The sequence below is a fragment of the Palaemon carinicauda genome, chromosome 27 (assembly GCF_036898095.1).
Source record: "Palaemon carinicauda isolate YSFRI2023 chromosome 27, ASM3689809v2, whole genome shotgun sequence".
Classification (NCBI taxonomy): Eukaryota; Metazoa; Arthropoda; class Malacostraca; order Decapoda; family Palaemonidae; genus Palaemon; species Palaemon carinicauda.
This window is the reverse complement of record NC_090751.1, coordinates 16,212,614-16,231,863: the sequence shown is the minus strand read 5'-3', so window position 1 is coordinate 16,231,863 and position 19,250 is coordinate 16,212,614. Positions and strand designations below refer to the sequence as shown.

The 19,250-nt window shown below is 39.2% G+C and overlaps 1 protein-coding gene across 17 annotated transcripts in view; it reads right to left on the bottom strand.

Annotated features, from left to right (window-relative positions):
- Positions 1-2,596: 2,596 nt before the first annotated feature.
- LOC137620550 (serine/threonine-protein kinase WNK1-like) overlaps positions 2,597-19,250 on the bottom strand; it is a 524,046-nt gene continuing 507,392 nt past the window's right edge. For 16 of the 17 annotated variants that reach the window (XM_068350804.1, XM_068350794.1, XM_068350795.1 and 13 more), the window contains 5 exons: positions 12,640-12,815; positions 12,332-12,514; positions 10,105-11,898; positions 4,569-4,651; positions 2,597-4,395 (listed from right to left, as the gene is read on the bottom strand). In XM_068350804.1, coding sequence (XP_068206905.1) covers positions 3,720-4,395; positions 4,569-4,651; positions 10,105-11,898; positions 12,332-12,514; positions 12,640-12,815 — 2,912 coding nt within the window. In that variant the 3' untranslated portion in view covers positions 2,597-3,719. The remainder of the gene's footprint in view (positions 4,396-4,568; positions 4,652-10,104; positions 11,899-12,331; positions 12,515-12,639; positions 12,816-19,250) is intronic. The other variant, XM_068350805.1, reaches the window with a different exon arrangement.

The window sequence follows — 19,250 nt, the reverse complement described above, 5'->3', positions numbered from 1 at the left end:
CGTATGACTCCGCCTTTTCAAGAGAATAGGGGGAGGCAACATTCAGGTTTGCTCCTGAGTTGTTTTCTAGACTCAGAATCTTGGAGTCCCGGATCTTCGGTTCGACTCCTTCAAGATTTTGTGTCTCCGTTCTGTACCAGATGACCCAGACCTTCTCCTCCTTGCCAGTAAAGGAACCGAGGAGTTATCTTTGAGAACAGCTGCAGTTTGTCCTCACATGCAAGCCGGTTTGGGAGCACAGGAAGGACACAGGGGAGAGTCACCAGTATACCTTTTCAGCTCGGACTCAAGGGCATTCATCTTGACCTGAATCCAGACAATCCCCCGTCACGTCGCCCTACAGCACGATGTCGGATACATCGCAACGTCCCTCGCCTTCGAGTAGAACTACTCTGTGACGCAGCTACAAGCTGGAGTCTGGAAGCGTCTAATGACCTTCGCAGCCCGCTTCCTGCAGGACATGACCCACAGGGGTATCGATACGTTTCTATTGCTCTGTGGTGGCTACACAACAGCTGGTCTAACCTCAGGCTCCTTTTTGGACAGGTAGCAGAAGGTTGAGGGCATTGTTAGCAGGTTTTAGACTGCATGAATGAAAGAAGTATGTCTGGCCCTTACTTCTTTCTTCATCGTTCCCTCTACTGGGGAAGCAGCATCCTGGTCTCTGCATAGCTGACCTCAAACCTCTGCGGGTAAACCATGCTTCCTTGTGTTCCGAGTATTGAAACAATACTGTTGCGTCCCCCATACCCTGACGAGGTGGTATTGGGAACGTCCTAACCCAGGGGTCCTTCTGGAACTCCAGGTCAGCTGCCTAGGACGGGTCACACTTTCTTCCTTCACACACAAGCTTATGTAGGCCACACGTTTCCTTGCGGAGCAAGGAACTTGTGAGGTGCAGGGACTCCTTTTCTCGAGTGCGACTCACTCGGATTCTGAGTTCCCGGGTAAGCCAAAGCCAGTATGGCTGGGGACTTTCCATCCTTCCTAAGGGGTTAGTCACCCAATGTAAATAGCATGGTTTGTATTTCGGTTATGGAACAAATGACAAATTCGGAGATAATTTGTATTTTTCCCAACCATACAAACCTTAGCTATTTACATATATTTGCCCGCCAGCCCTGTCCCCCAAGACAAGTCCTACCTCTAAGTGAAGTGAAGCAGTTCATCGGTGTGTGAGGGGGGGAAGGGGTAGCTAGCTACCACTCCCCTACCCCCCTGCTAACTAGCGCGGGGGTAATACACCCTCGTTAAATTCTAATGGCTCGCCATTTCAGCTACGCTAAAAGGTAAACCCAATGTAAATAGCTAAGGTTTGTATGGTTAGTAAAAATACAAATTATCTCCGAATTTGTCATTTTAGAGTTAAATGTCATTATACTGTAACTGACTTTTAGGAGAGGAGCAATATGAACATGAGGGGAGGTTCATAGAGATAAAACTTACTCTAGTTTAATCAAACTACTCTAGGTTTAAAAGATAGAATTTTATAAATTTTGCACCACTTTATTTGATCATGTCTAAATATTATACAAGATATTTATACAGCACAATATAATAAGTGGATTTTCTTGGAATTAATATGTAGTTTCAGTTAGCAGATGACTGCATGGCAGGCTGCAGGTGAGACCATATGCCGAGGCAAGAAGTGCTGAGTCCCATGTCCCTTAAAAAGTGCAAACACAAAAGACAGTAATCAAACCTAACAATAATAGTGGAAATTTTAGTAACTTACACTTCTGACATTACAAAAAAATCAATACTTCATATATAAAATATATTACAATATAATTGTAAATTACATGTACAGTATAAATAAAAATATAGGCATAAAAGAAAAAGCAATATTACTTAAAAAAAAAAAAAAAAGGAAAAGTAATTGCAGTACCTACAGAATTGGACAAGCTCAGCACCACCCTGACTCAACTTCAGTTAATATTGTTGATAAATTTCTATGCCTGGGAGGAAGGTATATTAAATAATTATAATAGGCACAATAAAAAGATTATTACTTTGCCTATTTTATTGTTTTCTAAGCTGAAGCATAGCAATATCGCAGTAAGAATGGAGACATGAAATGCACGTGAGGCGCTTACGTGGGCACGGCAACTGATGACTGATATCTATCTGGTAGTTAGCATAAGCAGTGAAGTACATAACAAACCAGTGTTGGGTTCATACATTGGTTACTGGTCAAGATATGAAGCAGGAAAAAGGTAACTTGCCAATACTGTCAGTCAACACGTATGTGTATATACCGATACAAATATATATATATATATGCTACAGGGTAGAGAAAAAAAAAACCACTACATTTCAACAAGGCCATTGCCATGTATGAACTGCTGGTTAATGATAAACAAGTTTGATCTATGAACAGTACAGTATAGGCTCTATATTTAGTATAAACCTGACTATCGGCCAGTAATGATTGACAGAATCAACCTACATGTAAATTTCATGTTACCAATTTATGATGTACCTTTTAAATATTTAACTGAACTAACACTGCAAAAAACTAATAGAGTTTAATTTTAAAAAATTCATGCTCCAACTTTGTGATGGTACAAGATAATGTATGCTTATAGTATATGTGATGCACACATTTTAATTTGCCAAAAATATTTTTTAATTCTTAATTAGAAAAGCAACCCCCTCCATCCTTACTTTGGCCGAGTCTTACACCTTAAGCAACTGAATATAATCCTTCACTCAAAAGATTTTAATATCAATTCAGCATTTTCATCTAAATATGAATAAACTCCCAAATAAACATACTGCACATACAAAGGGCAGTAGCACCAAATTCAATCACAATATTAATACAATATATTGGCCTTGACCCTAAACCACTGCTATTGCAATGCATTGTGTGCAATAAAAAATGGAAAATAATTCTGGCTAGGCTGATACATTATCATATCACTATTTGGAGAAGCCTGGATAGAAAGATCTTGAAGGACACTGGCTCAGTAACTTGACCTTATCACTTATAGGCACTATCACACACGGTCCACTATCCACACATTTAAATGTGCGATTCCTCCATATATTTGATGGAAGACTCATCAGTTTTGGCCTAAAAACACTTGGATAGGATATGCAGTATCTCCAATTCTGAGCCTAGTCTTCTCTGATTTTCTACACCAGTACTTATCACAGTCCCTTTCCCATCCCCTCACTGTACAACTGTCAATGTACATATAATACAACATATACACAATTTATCCCTAGTTCATATTTATAACAAATGAGCATAGGGAGGTGTTTCTTTATGAATAATCAAATTACGTAATTAAAGATACACTTGTTCTTAGTCATGGAACTATAGTAGTAATAAAAAAAATGATTACTATAGCAAACAATAAACCTAGTCAAATCTAATAAAAACACAATGGATGACTAATTTAAATTTTGATATGATTTAATGTTGAATTTTAACAAAAACCAGTAGTATATTCATTCTTTCTATTAAATGACTAGTTAGGAACTCCTACAACAAGCACTGGAAACAATGCAACACTGTATTCAACCCCTTTACAATGGACAATACCCAGTATTGAATCCATATCACAAAGAGAAAAAAAATCCCTCCCATTTGCACATGCACAGTTTCAAGAGCTGTTGCCTGGAAGTCCTTCACGTGAGTACAGTATAAAATACAGGATCACAGATGCAAGTTCCTGTCCCTGAGTGGGAGCTTGGAATGTTAGCCACACCTACTGCTGTTGCTGCTGCTGCCAATTAGCCCAAGAAGCGCTAGTTACAGGTGGCTGTTGCAAATTACTGGCACTGCTGCTAGTGCTTGAAGGAACTCCTGATGCTTCCTCTGTCTGTGACGTAGTCGCTACAGAGCCATCTGGCAGCCGCTGCTGGCATGAATAAGGGAATGTGTTATATGCTGAGGAGAAGAACTGACTGTGGAAGGGTGCAGCTGCTACTCCTACACTGTGATATACCGGCCTCTGCCCTAGTGCTGGCACTGTAGCTGAGGATTTCTGAAGGGCCTTCATCTGATTAAGGGTCATCTTCCCTACAGGTCTAAACGTTGGACGAGGGGTGCCTAAATTTTGAACTAACTGTAGCATGTCTTCAGATATTGTGCGCCCTTTTTTTCCAGATGCCATGGCATTACTAGATGCATCACCCAAATTATCAGTTGAAATGTTAGTCCCATGTCCAGTTCCTCCTGGATGCTCAGTACTTTCCCCTTGAGATGTTTCTATGTGATAATGAGGCGATGTTGGTGTCGTAACAGGTGTAGGAGGCCCAGGAGAATTCACTAAACGTAAGCTCTGAGGCCTTCTGTTTTGTGTACGCTGCTTACGAAGCACTCTGAATGCTTCTCTTTCTTGTTGATGCCGCCTCCTCATTTCAGCCTCTTCATGTTCTTGCCTAAAATACACGGATAACAGTAAAGTAATGTCAATATTCACTACTGTATAACTGTTAACCCAAGCTTCAGTATTTTTAACAAAATGGACATGCCTACAACTAGGTGCTTTAAAAGGTAGATTTCTCATGTTTTCGTACCAATATTACAAAAATTATAACCTAAAAGTAATTACTTGTAAATTAGTTGCTGGAAGCTGTCATCATCCTCGGACAAGTCCTCAAAGTCATTCTTCAAAGTATCCATTAATTCTTCTTCCTGTATTAAGAAAACATTTCTTAAAAACATTTAATAAATGAGTCATTGGCCATCTTCTCAGTTGCTTAAGACAGAGTAACACAAGTACTGATGCTTCCATACTGTCCTCAAATATCCAACAGGCACCCAAGATTGCAAGAAGTGAAACTTAAAGGTGTAATTTCAATTCAGAACTATTTCAGAGGAAAAAAATTAGTTAAAAAAGTAGTTTTGGTTAGAATTTTTTACTCTGACATGAAATATTCTTCAATTGGTTATTTAATTAAATAATTAAATGTAAGTCCTCAAACTAAAATCAGGAATTTCTTTCTCTTAAATAAACTTTTCCTTTTTTAGTCAAAGTTTACACCACTGAAAAATTACCATAATTATTTCAATCAAGTTTTAAATATACTGTACGGTGAAGACATAAAACAGTTTATAGAAAGCTAAACTGCCCTTATTCCTATTAAAATAACAGGTGCAATATACTACTTTATGGTCTATTCTATTTTCAAATAAAAAAGACTGCTTGTTAGTGTGTTATTTTTGAACCATGAGCTGCAAAAGAACAATACCCTTTTGTTAGTTTGTTAGCATTTGACAGACATTTTTCAGTCTATCAGAAATAATGTAATACATGTACTATATGCATCATCTAGCATATTTATTCACTCCACATTACTTGAAGACTAAATCCATCATAATCTTGTCATGGCAACAACAAAATTCATGCAGTACCATAAAAATGCAGAGTCTACTTACAAAACAATATTAGTAATAGTTATTTAATGACAAAGACTGTACAAACCCAACAACACTTATGTACAAAAAATATGCTAAAATTTCTACACCATACTAAACAGGTAATTTCAAAACAAGAGAAAGCTTGATAATTATATGTCTTTTAAAAAGACTGCATAATTTTATTCAGCATATATACATTGGTTACTACAAATATTTAGCCAAGGTTCTCTAAACAATAACACTAATAAAAATACAACTAACTTTAGCAAACTGATTTTCTTTAGAATTGCTCAAGTTATAGTACTAATACAATATAGCAATATGTGGTTGATAATTTTTTTGAAGAATATTAATGGATTTGGAATAGAACTGAAATGTAGTATGTTGAAGGAAAAGGGTATTTATTTGAAGTCTTACCTGTACCATTAACAAAATATGAAATGTTTTTGTGTTGAACATAGTTTCTGGCTTCAGGTTTGTACGACTTGAAGTTACAGTAAGGAAGTAAAATTAAAATCTCAATCAGCAATTTTCAATTGCATGGAGTATTTTAGAATGCTTTATTTCATGGAAACCATAAGGTACCATCATTAATAGCAATCAGTTTTTATATGAATGATTCATATACCTATAAGGTTTTCCCCTAACATTGTGATTTGTTGACACTGTAATGTAAATATTATAAATATCCTTTAAAATCTTACGAGTTTAATGCTAAGCCATAACATGCATAGAGTATATCATTGTTATTTCTTTATCAATTTCATGCTTGACATTTATTTCTATGAACCTCCCCTAATGTTCATACTGTATTGCTTCGCTCTGGAAACTTGGTTTTATCAACATTACCCATTAAACTAAAGAATTTCCAGTTTTTATATCTTTTAAAAGACTTGTCTCTAGTAAATTTGAGACAATCTAGTGGTTAACGGCAACCACCAATGGATTGTTCAAGCCACAGATCCTTTGCCTTTCCAGTCTCAGTGTCAGCTTTGGATTTTCAATAGGCCCTAACTCTAGATTATTAAAATTTTGATTTTTAAGTGCATTTCAAGATGTCTTCTTTTAGCAATCATTATCTGAATTCTCTGTACCTCATGTTTGGAACAGTACCAAACTCTAATACAGCACTTACCAAATAACTTTTAATAGTGGTGAGCTTCAAAAGCTCTTACTTTTTCAGCTTCTTTTGTGAAATCTCTGAAGGCCAGCGAGTTTTCAATTAAAGGCAGTAATTCAGAACTAACCTGTCCTATTTCGAACCATAGAGTTCCAGTCAATAAAGGCTATAATGATGCACAGTACATTAGTATGCTACGAAACTGTCACATTCCTACTATTCTAGCTGCTCTTTTAGACACCTAGACTGTGAAGCAGAAGACTGAGTTGGTAGCCTTGATCAAAATGTCCCTCCACTCCCTGAAGTGCTCTAAGGCACAGTTTAGTTTCATAAATGGATGTCGTTTCATACCGTAGGAATCCTTTGGAGCAACGCATCTTTAAGTTTCAGCAAAAGCTAATCGGTAGCTTTATGTTTTGGATGCAAATGTGCCCAGCTATTAGCTCATCACGGGTTGGAATACTACCGCTAGAGTGTCATGGCGGTCCTTTGACTAGCCAGACAGAACTTCATTGGATCCTTCTCTGTAGTGTAGGTGTGTAGGTAAAGGGAACGTGAACTGTAGTATACTTTCCCTTTACCTACACATACACCGAATAGTCTGGCCTATTCTTTACAGACTCTCCTGTCCTCATACACCTGACAACACAGAGATTACCAAACAATTCTTCTTCACCCAAGGGATTAACTACTGTACTGTAATTGTTCAGTGGCTACTTCCCTCTTGGTAAGGGTAGAAGAGACTCTTTAGCTATGGTAAGCAGCTCTTCTAGAAGGCCATCCAAAATCAAACCATTGTTCTGCCAACCTTCTCCCTCATTTATACTGAGAATATTGAAAATCTTATTAGATCAGTTAAGAAGTTAAAGTCGGATTCTTCCAAACACATGGTCTCTATTTCTACCAGTAAGTCTAGAAATTTGGAAATGGTGTGATTGATTGAAACAAGACTAGTTTCAACATCACTGAATAAAGATGGAATTATTTTGTTCACCAGTTCCAGATCTCTTAACATGAAAGGTGGATAGCCTAATACAAAGATAGTCAAATCTGGATTTCCACTGTTCACCATAATTTGACTGATGATAAAAAGTTCAGAACTTTTACAACAGCTTGAGGGCCAACGGTAGCCCCATTCTGGCCACAAGAGGTGATTAATCTAAACCCATCCATGCTGCTGTTGCTACTTCTAACCAAAAGGAGACCATTCACTGTATTCCTAGAAACAATATGTTTTTGCTGCTCTCTTTACAATCTACCAATAATGTTTTTTTTTCAGCTCTACACAGTCTACTAATAATCTATAGTCAAGAAAAAATTATTATTTTGACTGGTGGAAATCTAGAGGAAATGTGTCATTGACAAGCTAGTTTTCAATAGTACATTTTTATTCTTATGAATAGATCAAATTCAGTACATTTGTCCCTTTCAGTTCTTACCTGGTAGTAGGTAGTAGGTTGGCCAAGACACCAGCCACCCATTGAGATACTACTACTAGAGAGTTATGGTGTCCCCTTGACTGACCAAACAGTACTACATAGGATCCTTCCCTCTGGTTATGGTTCACTTTTCCTTTGCCTACACCTAATAGTCTGGCCTATTCTTTACAGATTGTTCTATCCTCACACCTGACAAGAGATTACCAAACAATTCTTCTTCACACAAGGGATTAACTACTGCACTGTAATTGTTCAGTGATTATTTTCCTCTTGGTAAGGGTAGAAGAGGCTCTTTAATTATGGTAAGCAGCTCTTCTATGAGGTCATTCCAAAATCAAACCCTAGTTTCCTTGTCTTGGGTAGTGCCATAGCCTCTGTACCAAGGTCTTTCACCATCTTGGGTTAGAGTTCACTCGGGTACATTATTCTAATTTCTTTTTCTCTTGTTTTGTTTAAGTTTTTATAGTTTATATAGGAAATACCTATTTTGATGCTGTTCTCAAAATATTTTATTTTTTCCTTGGTTCCTTTCCTCCCTGAGCTTTTTTTCCTATTGGGGCCCCTAGGACTATAGCATCCTGCTTTTCCAACTAGCATTGTAGCTTAGCATGTAATAATAATACTACTAATAAGAAATGTGTTTAGAGCTTTTATTATAAAGAAAGAAGGGGGGGGGGGCAAATTTGGATGTACAGTGGTACCTTTGTATAAGAGATATTACTGTTGTTTTACAATATTTGAAAGGTTCATGTTATATGAACCTTTGAAAAATCTACTGATTAAAGATCAAATGGCTCAAGTACCTTTTCTGTTAACATAGGCTTCATCTACATGTATATGAGTGATCTATAAGTACTAAAGTCTATGGTAGGGGTTTGGGAACAGATGATGATATCTCTTTTGCCAGAGCTAAAAATAAAAAAATATGTGAGCATTACATCAGAAAATAGATTTCTTTAGTCAGTAAGAGCCATCAATATTATTTAGACAATACTGCAAACATTAGAGATAGTGTTCCTAATTTTTGGGGGTGACTAGAATTCCAAATTATCTTGTTCAAAAATGCAGTCTTTTCTTATTGAAAGTTTAGTCATGGAATGTCATTAAGAATTAATCTCGGTGATGGAAGGTACATGATATTATTCTACTTCCCTTAATTTTTTAAGAAATATTTCTTTGGAAAGGATTTTGGCAGCAGTTCAATAGCATACAAAGACTATTATCTTGAAGAATTCAGTTTTGTTATCTAGATTGCTAGACTTGGCTCATATAGAGGCTGTTGGTGATGTGATCTAAAACCAGTTTTTCTCTAATTAATTATAATTTTCCTAATTTAAAAAATTTAATTTTAGTTACATGGTGTTAGGTCTTATGCAAATACAGTAGGTAATTAGGAAACAATCTGGAGTCCTGTAAAGTTTTTCAAAATGTATTTTGAGATGATTTTTTTCCAGTGATCTAAAGTAAACTACATGCAAGTCTAGAATATTAGTTATTCTGGTTTTCAAACTATAAATGGCACATCTCATTCCTTCACTAGGAACCCACCTCCATCAGTGTGTGGGAACTAGCAATATGAAAATTGAGGGAGGTTCATAGATATAAAAACAATTGTAATAATAAAATTAAAATCTATACATGCCCACCCTCCTCCCCCACTGACTTGTGGTGTAAAGACGATAGGGAATAGTTTTGACTTCAAAACTTAAAAGACAAAGAATCTGTGGCTTGAACAAGCTATTGATGGTATCCATTAACATCTATACTGTCTCATGACTTTACTAAAGGCAAAATTCAATAGATAGAAAACAGGAATATTTTTAGTTTTAGGGGTAAATGTTGATAAAGCCAAGTTTCCAGAGAGAAGCAATATGAACATGAGGCAAGCAAAGAAATAAATTTGATTAAAATTCCATTTTTTCCAGATCTTTTCAACCAAATAAGAAGAGACAGGTCACCGCTCCCCACATACGAGTTGATGCTTCAGACTCGGTATTTTGGTGCAGTGCTGTATAAGAATACTATGACTAAAATACCAAGTTAATACTAATTTCTAGGATATGAATAGCCAGAGTAGAAAAATAGAGAGCATGGGAAGTGCATGAGCCCACACTTACAGCAAGATTATCCCAGAGCATCCCAAACTTAACCGGGTGCAGGGAACTTACGGTCCAAGTGTACGAATGGTACATGTCAAGCTGGGCTGAGGACGTAGCCCACGGTCGAATACTGTGGGGGTGAGACGAGCTAGGGGGCATGCAGGCAGGTGGGTAATGAGAGGACTGACAGCAATGAGATGTTGGAATGGGACCTGAATGTATCATATGGCTATGACTTTGGCTATGATGGACAGGAGGAAGATACTGGTGAGCAGATTTAGGAGAGGGAGAAAAAGTATGATATTTTGGACTACGTGGGGGTGACGATCGATAATAATATGAATGCGGTGGTGAAGATTGGTGGTAACGATTATATTTGGGAGACTGTGGGCAAATTTGTATTGCTTCAGAAGCACAGTGTGGATTATAAACCTCAGGAGATAACATTCCAGAGGGAGGCTCTTGAAGTGGCTCATAAACGGAAATATCATCTTCAAACCCTTCTTCACTGCTAGAACTGGATGGGTAACGTTGTCTGTATCTTGGTCTTGGAGAAGATGATCTAGGCCATGACTGGTCTTCTTTCTGATAATGATGAGTCACTCCAGTGCCTCCTTGTATAGTATAGTAAACATCATCTTGGAATACAGGAGGATGAAGAGTTGCAGGATATTGAGATGATTTTATTCTTCTTGATCCACTTGCATGAGATGGAGTATGTACAGTATGATAAACAGAATCTTCATGTACACTGTGATGCCTGTCCTGCCTCGTTAAGCGTCTCATAGCCGGACTTGGTTTAGAGCCAAAAGTAGCAGAATACATACTGTTCTGGGGATCTACACTGCTAGCAGAGCGCAAAGGATAAAATTGAGAGGCATTGTTGGGTTCACTCAACTCCCATGTAGAATGTGATAATCCAGAATCTCTTGGAGCACTTAACCCCACATGTTGAATGTGAGACACACTTTTTGTACGAGATAAAGGATTGAAAACACTCAAACTACTTTTATCAACTAAGTGATGAAGTGATTCCCTCGACTTTTGCAGTGATTCTCTAGACTTATGCAATGCCTCTCTAGACTGCTTTACTTCCTCAAATAAACTTCCTAAGTCGGCAATGCTACTACTTTGATCAAGCCAGTTTATGCTGTTACTATTTTTCAGAGCTGATTTTAAAAGTTTATTTCTTGGAGGAATTGGTGGGGGAATAGGGCTGATTTTGTTAGATGTTCCCTGAGATTTTGGTGAATTCGGAGATTTTACTGATAATGGAGAAGAGGGAGGACGTTCACGGCTTTGACTTCTTGATAAATGAGGGTGAGAATCATTTGATCTTAGTGATGAAGATAGAGGAGGACGGTCATGACTCTTTCTTTGAATATGACATTGACTTTCAAATGTCTCATCAGAATCAGCATCATAGGAAACACTTGTATGAAACTCATGTCCAATTGATGCTGTTCTTTTTCCTTTCCATTTCTTATAAATGGTATCTTCTTCATATTCAACATTAATCAAAGGAACATTTTCACTAGGAGAATGAGGGTTTCTGCTACTATGATCTTCCGGGGTTAATAAGTTACTAAAACTCTTAGCCCTTGTGGGAATAATAATATTTGGAGACTTTGACCTTTTACGCCATTTCTCAGTCAATTTTTTTCTTGGAATTATATGTTCTTTTGTGTTTGTCTGTACATTTTGTGATACACTTGCATTAAAATGGGTATGTGGAGGGGAATAGGTAGAAGGGGAAGTCCTCTCACACCTAGGTACCTGCACATGAGGGGCAGAGGAGGAAGAGGAGGAGGATGAAGGCTGGGACTGGGGCTGCCAGCTATCGCCAGAGGGTCTAGTAACAACCTAAAGGAAGCAAAATAACACTTAGATTGCATTTCTTGATGTTTGCAGCAGGTCATAAAAGCTAAAATAAAATAAAAAAAAAAACATTTTTATGTCCTACCAGCATGCATGTTAATAAAAAAAAAAAATACACATGCACACAAAAAAATTGAGCATTCAGTCATGCATAATACCAGCAGCGTGAATGCCCACAAAGTAACACAAGTATATGAATAGTCCTACTGAGTGAAATGTAAACAATATGGAGGTGATAAAACTTCATACTTCTACATTCAATTTAAAGAGGTTTACACTAGAGAAACGGTTTTTGTTTCAACTGATAGTATCTTACTCAAAGATGTAACTTGCTAAATACAGAAATCCAGTAAAATTATTAGCACTACCAATTAACAAAAACTACAAAACATGATATAGATATAATTTTAATACATACACTGAGGTGGCTCCCATCCGGAGTTGGTAAACGATCATCACTAGAGTCATTAGTTGAAGGTTGTTGACTTAAACTGTCTTCATCAGCAGCAGGTGTGACTGGAGTAGCAGTCTGAGGATCCTCTGATACAAAGGATGACACCAAAGAGGATGGCAAATACTGAGGATCTGATGGAGTTTCCACCTATAAAATTAAAATTAATTACCCTTCTCAAATTAATCAAGTAAAGTAGATAAAAAAAAAAATTAATTAATTTAAGCAATCAATTAAAGACAAGGCATAGAAAGTTATCCTTTGCATTTATTTACCTGAGGGTCACCACAAGTGTTATCTTGTGTCTGGGATTCAGCCTGCCCAACTGCTGGACCTGCACTTACTGGAGTGCTACCAGCAGATTCAATTGATTCAGCCACTTTCATTACAGCAAATCTTCCTCTGCGTACAGGAGAGCTCACTGGACTGCTACAGGTAGATGCATCTGATGCTGGGTAACAACAAACTTTAAAGTTTACAAGTGATAAAAAGTAAAATTTAAAATCAAACAATAGCAGAAGTCTCAATTCAATACTGAAAATATGGAATCAATACAGTAATTCAAAATATGTTCCATACATTCAGATATTTCATAGTGCCAGTCACTACTAAAATATATGCTTGCAAACCCTGAACTACCAAATAAATGTTTAATAAACACACATTTGTAAATACTGTAATGACATTTCTACTGCAATGTTTCTAATGTTAATAACAGTGGAGAGACATATGCCATCTTAAATCCTTTTTGTGACAGGATAATTTACAAATTTTACTTTTTTATTTTGAAGTCTTTTTTATGCTAAATTATATCAAATGACTGATATGGAATTGGAAAAAGTGAGAGAATTTGTAATACCTCTAGATTCCTGAAAAAATAAATTAAAATTAATTTATATTTATCCTAGCTAACCCCTCCCCCCCTGTCCTTTAAACAGGGAATGTCTTCAGCAAGGTAGTTAAGGTGGTGAGTGAAGCTAGTAGCCTTTTCACTTTTAACCTTCTCAGGTAGAGGGTTGGATGAGGTGGGACATTCAACTACAGCACTCAGGTTTATATAGATTTATACCTACATGTATATAGTACAAACCTTTTAGATGCTTCCAGTTGGGTTGACTAACCATCTACTTGGGCAGCCACCATAGGACAAAAAATAAAAATCAGGGGGTTAGTGGGTATACTCCAATAGGTATATGGCCATGAAGATTGTTTGAAATTTCCAAACTCCTTCCACCAACACCTGGCGGACTGCAAGATTCCTCTCAAATACTAAGCAGGAGCCTAGACCCCTGACTTCGTGAGCTCTAGTCCTAGCTGGTACTTCAACCCTCTGTGCAGCTGAGGCTACGGATTGTCTCATAAAGCTATAAGAGATTATGTTCTAAGATACTTCTTTCTTGGTTCTCCTTGGGGTAAGGAAGGCCTGAGATGTAAAATTCTCTTCAGATAGCATCACAGAGCCCTCACACGACAAACATATCTCCTCTTGATTACCATCTGACACTTTGTATAGGGGAGGGGATAGAACCTGGAATTGTATATAAACAGGTTTTGAGTATTGGCAACAAACTTTGGTACAAAATCAAAGAGACCTTCCAACCCTCAGCATGGGTTACTACATAAGAGAGATGTGTAATTCCCCCATTCTCTTTGTCGATGCTAAGGCTAGCAAAAAGACAGTTAAGAGAGTCGGATCTCTACCTGATGACCTCAAAGGCTCATGCAGGGTAAGAGCCATGAGAGTAAGGATCACATCTCTTTTGGGGGGCCTGAGGTTGTGGGGTGGGCAAGATTGCTAACTTATCACAAGCATAGAAGAGGAGGAAAGGCCTGTGACCTAAAGTTAAAAGACCGTAATCAAGGCTACTCTTAAAGCCTTTTACAGCCACGACTGAGAGGTGCTTCCCCCGGCGAAGGAAGATTAAGTCCACATACATACTTTCTATAATGTCAATCACAGAAGACGACTCACTTTCCCTGGTAGACTGCAACAAAAGAATGACACAGGTATCCAGACATCTCTTGTGCAGTGCCTCATGTAAAGCCTTTTGCTCGTATGAGATACTGGATAGTATCCAGCCGCTGTTGGTGGGGCTGACTAAGAAGTGAGATCTATATGGACTTTGACTAGAAAAGCAAACAGATCAGAATACCGCTTGGCATGTGGCCATCTGGGAGCCACCAGTGTCATCCTGGTCCTGGTGTGATCAACATTCTATTGAGGAGTCTAGATCCAGGTGGACAGAGGGAAGGCATTAGCATCCAGGTGATTTCATGATTGTTGGAAGGGACCTTCAAACATGATGCATGGGTCTAGAACAGGGGACCAAAACACCAGGATTTCCTTCCTAGCAATGTGGCAAACAATTTTAATTACACCACAAGGCAAGAAGCCTTCCATTACATAAGGGTCTAGGGACCATCCCAATCCCCGAACCTGCCTCTCGTGACTAAGCAAGCCTGTTTAGACAATCCTCTTGTCCAGAGTGTAACTGGCTAATACCGCCCAATGTTTTAGGTATCCAGATATCTCTTGTGCAATACCCTATGAAGAGCCCTTTGCCTGGATGAGATAATGGATAGTCTCCAACCTCTGAAGGAGGGGCTGACAGAGAAGCAAGATCTATAAGGACTTTGACTAGAAAAGCAAACAGACCAGGATACCACTTAGCATGTTGCCATCTGGGAGCCACCACTGTCATCTTGGGGCCTGATGTGATCAATATTCCATTGAGAGTCTGGATCCAGGTGGACAGAGGGAAGGCATAGGCATCCAAGTGATTTCATGAGTGTTAGAAGGCACCTTCAAACATGGCACAAGGACCAAAACACCAGGACTTCCTGTTTAGCAATGTGTCAAATACAGTCAATTACACCACAGGGCCTGGAAGCCTCTCCATTATGAAAGGGTCTAGGGACCACCCTAATCCCCAAAACCTGCCTCTGGTTACTAAGCAAGCCTGCCAAGACATTCCTCTTGTCAAGATTGTATCTTGGTGACAATGCCCAATGTTACCCTGAGTGTATCTGGCTGACACCGCCCAACGTTTTATATATCCAGACATCTCTTGTGCAGTGCCTCATGTTAAACCTTTTGCTCGGATGAGGTCCTGGATTGTCTCGAACCTCTGAAGGTGGGGCTGACAGAAAAGTGAGATCCATAGCGACTTTGACCAGAAAAGCAATCAGACTAGGATGCCACTAGGCATGTGGACATACGTATGGGAGCTAACATTATCATCCTGGGTCCTGGTGTGATCAACATTCTATTGAAGAGTCTTTGTCAACTTGAACATGAAGAGTAAAAACCGTGCCTCCTTCCTTGTTGATGTAAGCTATCACAGGTGTTGTAGCTCATTAGAACTACCAAATGCCTCCTCAAACATCCTTAGAATGCTTGCAGGGCTAGGAATGCTGCTTGCCTTTCAAGGCCCTTTATGTGCAGATGTTTTCCCTCACACCTGAGATGAGTCTGAGAACAGTTGCATATCTGGAGGTGGAGGACTAAAAAGGTCTCCCCTGGTGGGGTCTCCCGTCTCCCTTGTCTGACCACAAGGACAGATCGTTCCACACCTCCCTCTTTCACTGAAACAAATTAGTTGACCAGTGATCCTTCTAACAACACAAGGGTTCTCTGATGGAGGCTCCTGAGAGAATGAGCTTCTCCAGCAAGGAAAAGTGGTCCTGAAAGTTCTGCCAGCACTGAGCTGATGGAACGACTCTCATTGCTCCCGTGTCTATCATGCCCAGATACTTCAGCATCTGCTTGGGTATGAGATTCAACTTCTAATTTATAACAACCCCAGACTGTGACTTAAGGAGATTAATCAATCTTGATCCTGTAGAAACTGCTTTACAGTGATCAGGGTCAGCAAAGCATAGATATACTTCAACAGACAAATCCCATGCAAATGGACCTAAGCGCCCCACAGCGTGATCAACTGTGTGAACATATGGGAAGCAATAAACAATCCAATATAGTTTTGAACTGGTACACAGTAACATAGAGGAAGAAGCAGCAGAGGTACTTCTGGGAGAGTTGATGACTGAGTACCTGGAAGTATGCATTCCAATCCACTGAAACCATGAAGATTCCTTCTCTGATGGAAATTAGTACAGAGCATACCTTTTTCTTCCTAAACTTCATTTAGTAAACAAACTGGCTCAGAGGAGAGAGCTCGAGGTTCGGTCACCAGAACTCAGTCGTCTTTTCCATCAGGAAGAGTTGTCTATAGAATTCTGGAGACTACTGCAGTCGCACACGACTTCAACATTCTTCTCACCTCTACTTGTAAGACCAGGGCTTTTGATGATGGAGAATCGTTAGTAAACACTGTCAGTCTGTGATGGTCCAGAAAAGTTAGCAAGTACCCGTCTCGCAGGGCTATCACTACCCAAGGCTCAGCACCATGCCTTTTTCAGGTTGTTCAATAACACAACAGGCACCCCGTAATTGTAGCTGCTGGAAGAGCGAAAACCATTCTTAACAATTCCCTCCTCCCTCTACCAAACTTCCTACCGAGAGTATGGTTGGGTGCCTCAAAAGGTTTGTTAGGCTATATGCTCGTATCACACCATGTTCCTCTCCCTACCTCCTTTTCCCTATCCCTTTTTACTCACATTATGCCGTTACAGCCTACTGTACTTTACTTTAGAACACATATTTTAAGTAAATTATTATTATTTAATCTGTATGCTTTGGACAGAAGGCCATAGGCCTACTGCCTCAATCGGGTGGTTCCACTGTGCCTTGGAGGGTTGTCCCACCTGATCGGCCACAGTGACCACCTGATCACGAGCCCCTCCTCTCGGCTGTCTCCCTCCTCCTGTACCCACCTCGGTGGAATTCTTATTCGCCGCACCCTAACCTCGGGAAGTAGGCTCGAGTTGTACACTGGGGAGAGAAGGGAGACAGCTGAGAGAGAGACATAGCTCACACGCTCTGTGAGTCGATGCAGGTAGCGCTCTCTCCTCGGCTAGTCATGGATGGCCACCAGACGCGCCAGACTGAGTATGCACCTTGCTATGTACCGCGTATCCCCCTATTCCCGGAATTCCATCTTCGCTATCCCGCTCCGTGAGGGCCGGGATAACTTGAAATCGTATCTATGAGATAGTTACTATGTTTCTTTGATCGGATTCAGAAAAATTTTTATCCTGTTCTGATCCCGTAGGTTGATCCCTTATATAAAAAGATATTAACACGGACGGTTGTTCCGAGAAAGAAGGTTACGGACGGAGTTTAGTAGTTCTTTAATTTATATTGTTAATGGGCCGGATTTACAACAGTAGGAATTCATACTTCCAACCAGGTATTCCAGCAACAGTATTGGTGTCCCTAATTCTGATTTCCTTGTACCTCCTTCTTGTCAATACGCTTAGTTCATTTTGACTATACATTCCGGGGCCGGCGGAATACTAGGCAACCTGGTTCCTGTTCCGCTTGTCCCAAGCCTTTCTTCATCAATATGTACATCCCACTCCGGTAGGAGTATGGATGGTTGAGAGAAGTTTCATAGTAGAATTTTTCTCTCCGGAGCAGGCGGACAGGTCCAAGGTTAATCCAGCCACTGTTTCTACCTGTTCCAAACCTTTGTAATGACAATACTTTGGATGAACGGGAGATGGCGGAAGAAGGAAAACAGAATATTAGGGTACTATTGTAAAACACTTATTGTAGTTAGTAAGAAAGCATGCGACTCCACTGAGCTAAGCACAGTGGATTTAACTTAACATTATAGATTTTTCCATTGTCAAAATTTCCCTGCATGCACAGGATCCATTTGAGCAGAGGAAGTCGCAGATGGTCTTGACTGGGGTGTAGAGAAGGGCTCCATTTTCTGATAATTGTCTCTATCTTGAGCTTTTAATTCCAGAGACAATGGAAAAAGATTATAATTCGCTATGTTTTTATTTGCAAACACGATACTAAAATGTGAATATTACTCACATACATTATTACTGGATAAAGTTAAGGGAAACACCAGTTTAATCAAAATCCTGTTTATTTCAAATATAGCTGTAATTTTTCACCACAGTAAAGTGATATACAGTGTACAGCAAAAGCTGGGGTGAGGTGGGTGGAGAGAGGTAAGTGGTGTGAAGCATGCCCAGTGTAAAGGAGCGGGGGCTATTTGAAATTATCATGACGCAAGAGTATTTATTGCGAAAGTGATTTTTTATATAATAGGTATTGAGGTTCTCTGTGTAGCGTGTAAGTGAAATCAAAGAGAAAAGAGGCCTGACTGCAGTATCATTTGCCAATTTATAAAAATTTCATGTCTTGACTTACGCTTTTTAACATTACGCCGTAAGTGGAAATTTCTAACTCTTAAATTTCTTGTCTTGACTCTTCCTTGGGCAATTTTTTACAATTTAGAAATTCAGTGGCAAATTTGGCGTTTTTGTGTTATAAGAATTTTGCGAATAACCAAACGTTAATAACAAGAGTTGACCGTAGTAAGATCTAACCAAGGCAGCTCCAGAGAAGGCCTCAACCCTTAAGGAGTACCAAAGTGCCAATCAATGACCAAAGCCATTCTTGAAGTCAGTGCTAATGAGTGCAAAAAATATCCAATATGGAACCCTCCAATTCAGAATCATCTGCTTCTATAACCTGTTGGGCAGGAGAATCCCAAGTATCCTCATACCCTTGCCAAACACCCGCAACACATTTTGGTTCCACATGCACCTTTGTCCCACTCGGTTACAAGTATAACGGGCAGCAGTCCTGGCTCATGGAGGAAGGGGCTGTAGCATAGGTCACCCCCCACCCTGAAAGAGGTGATGTCATCAAGAGCTCTTTTCTTGTGTCTATGAATGGACTTCTTCTTTTTCTTGTTAGAATGAGTATCCAAACTGAAAGAGGATGAGGAAGAGGAACCAA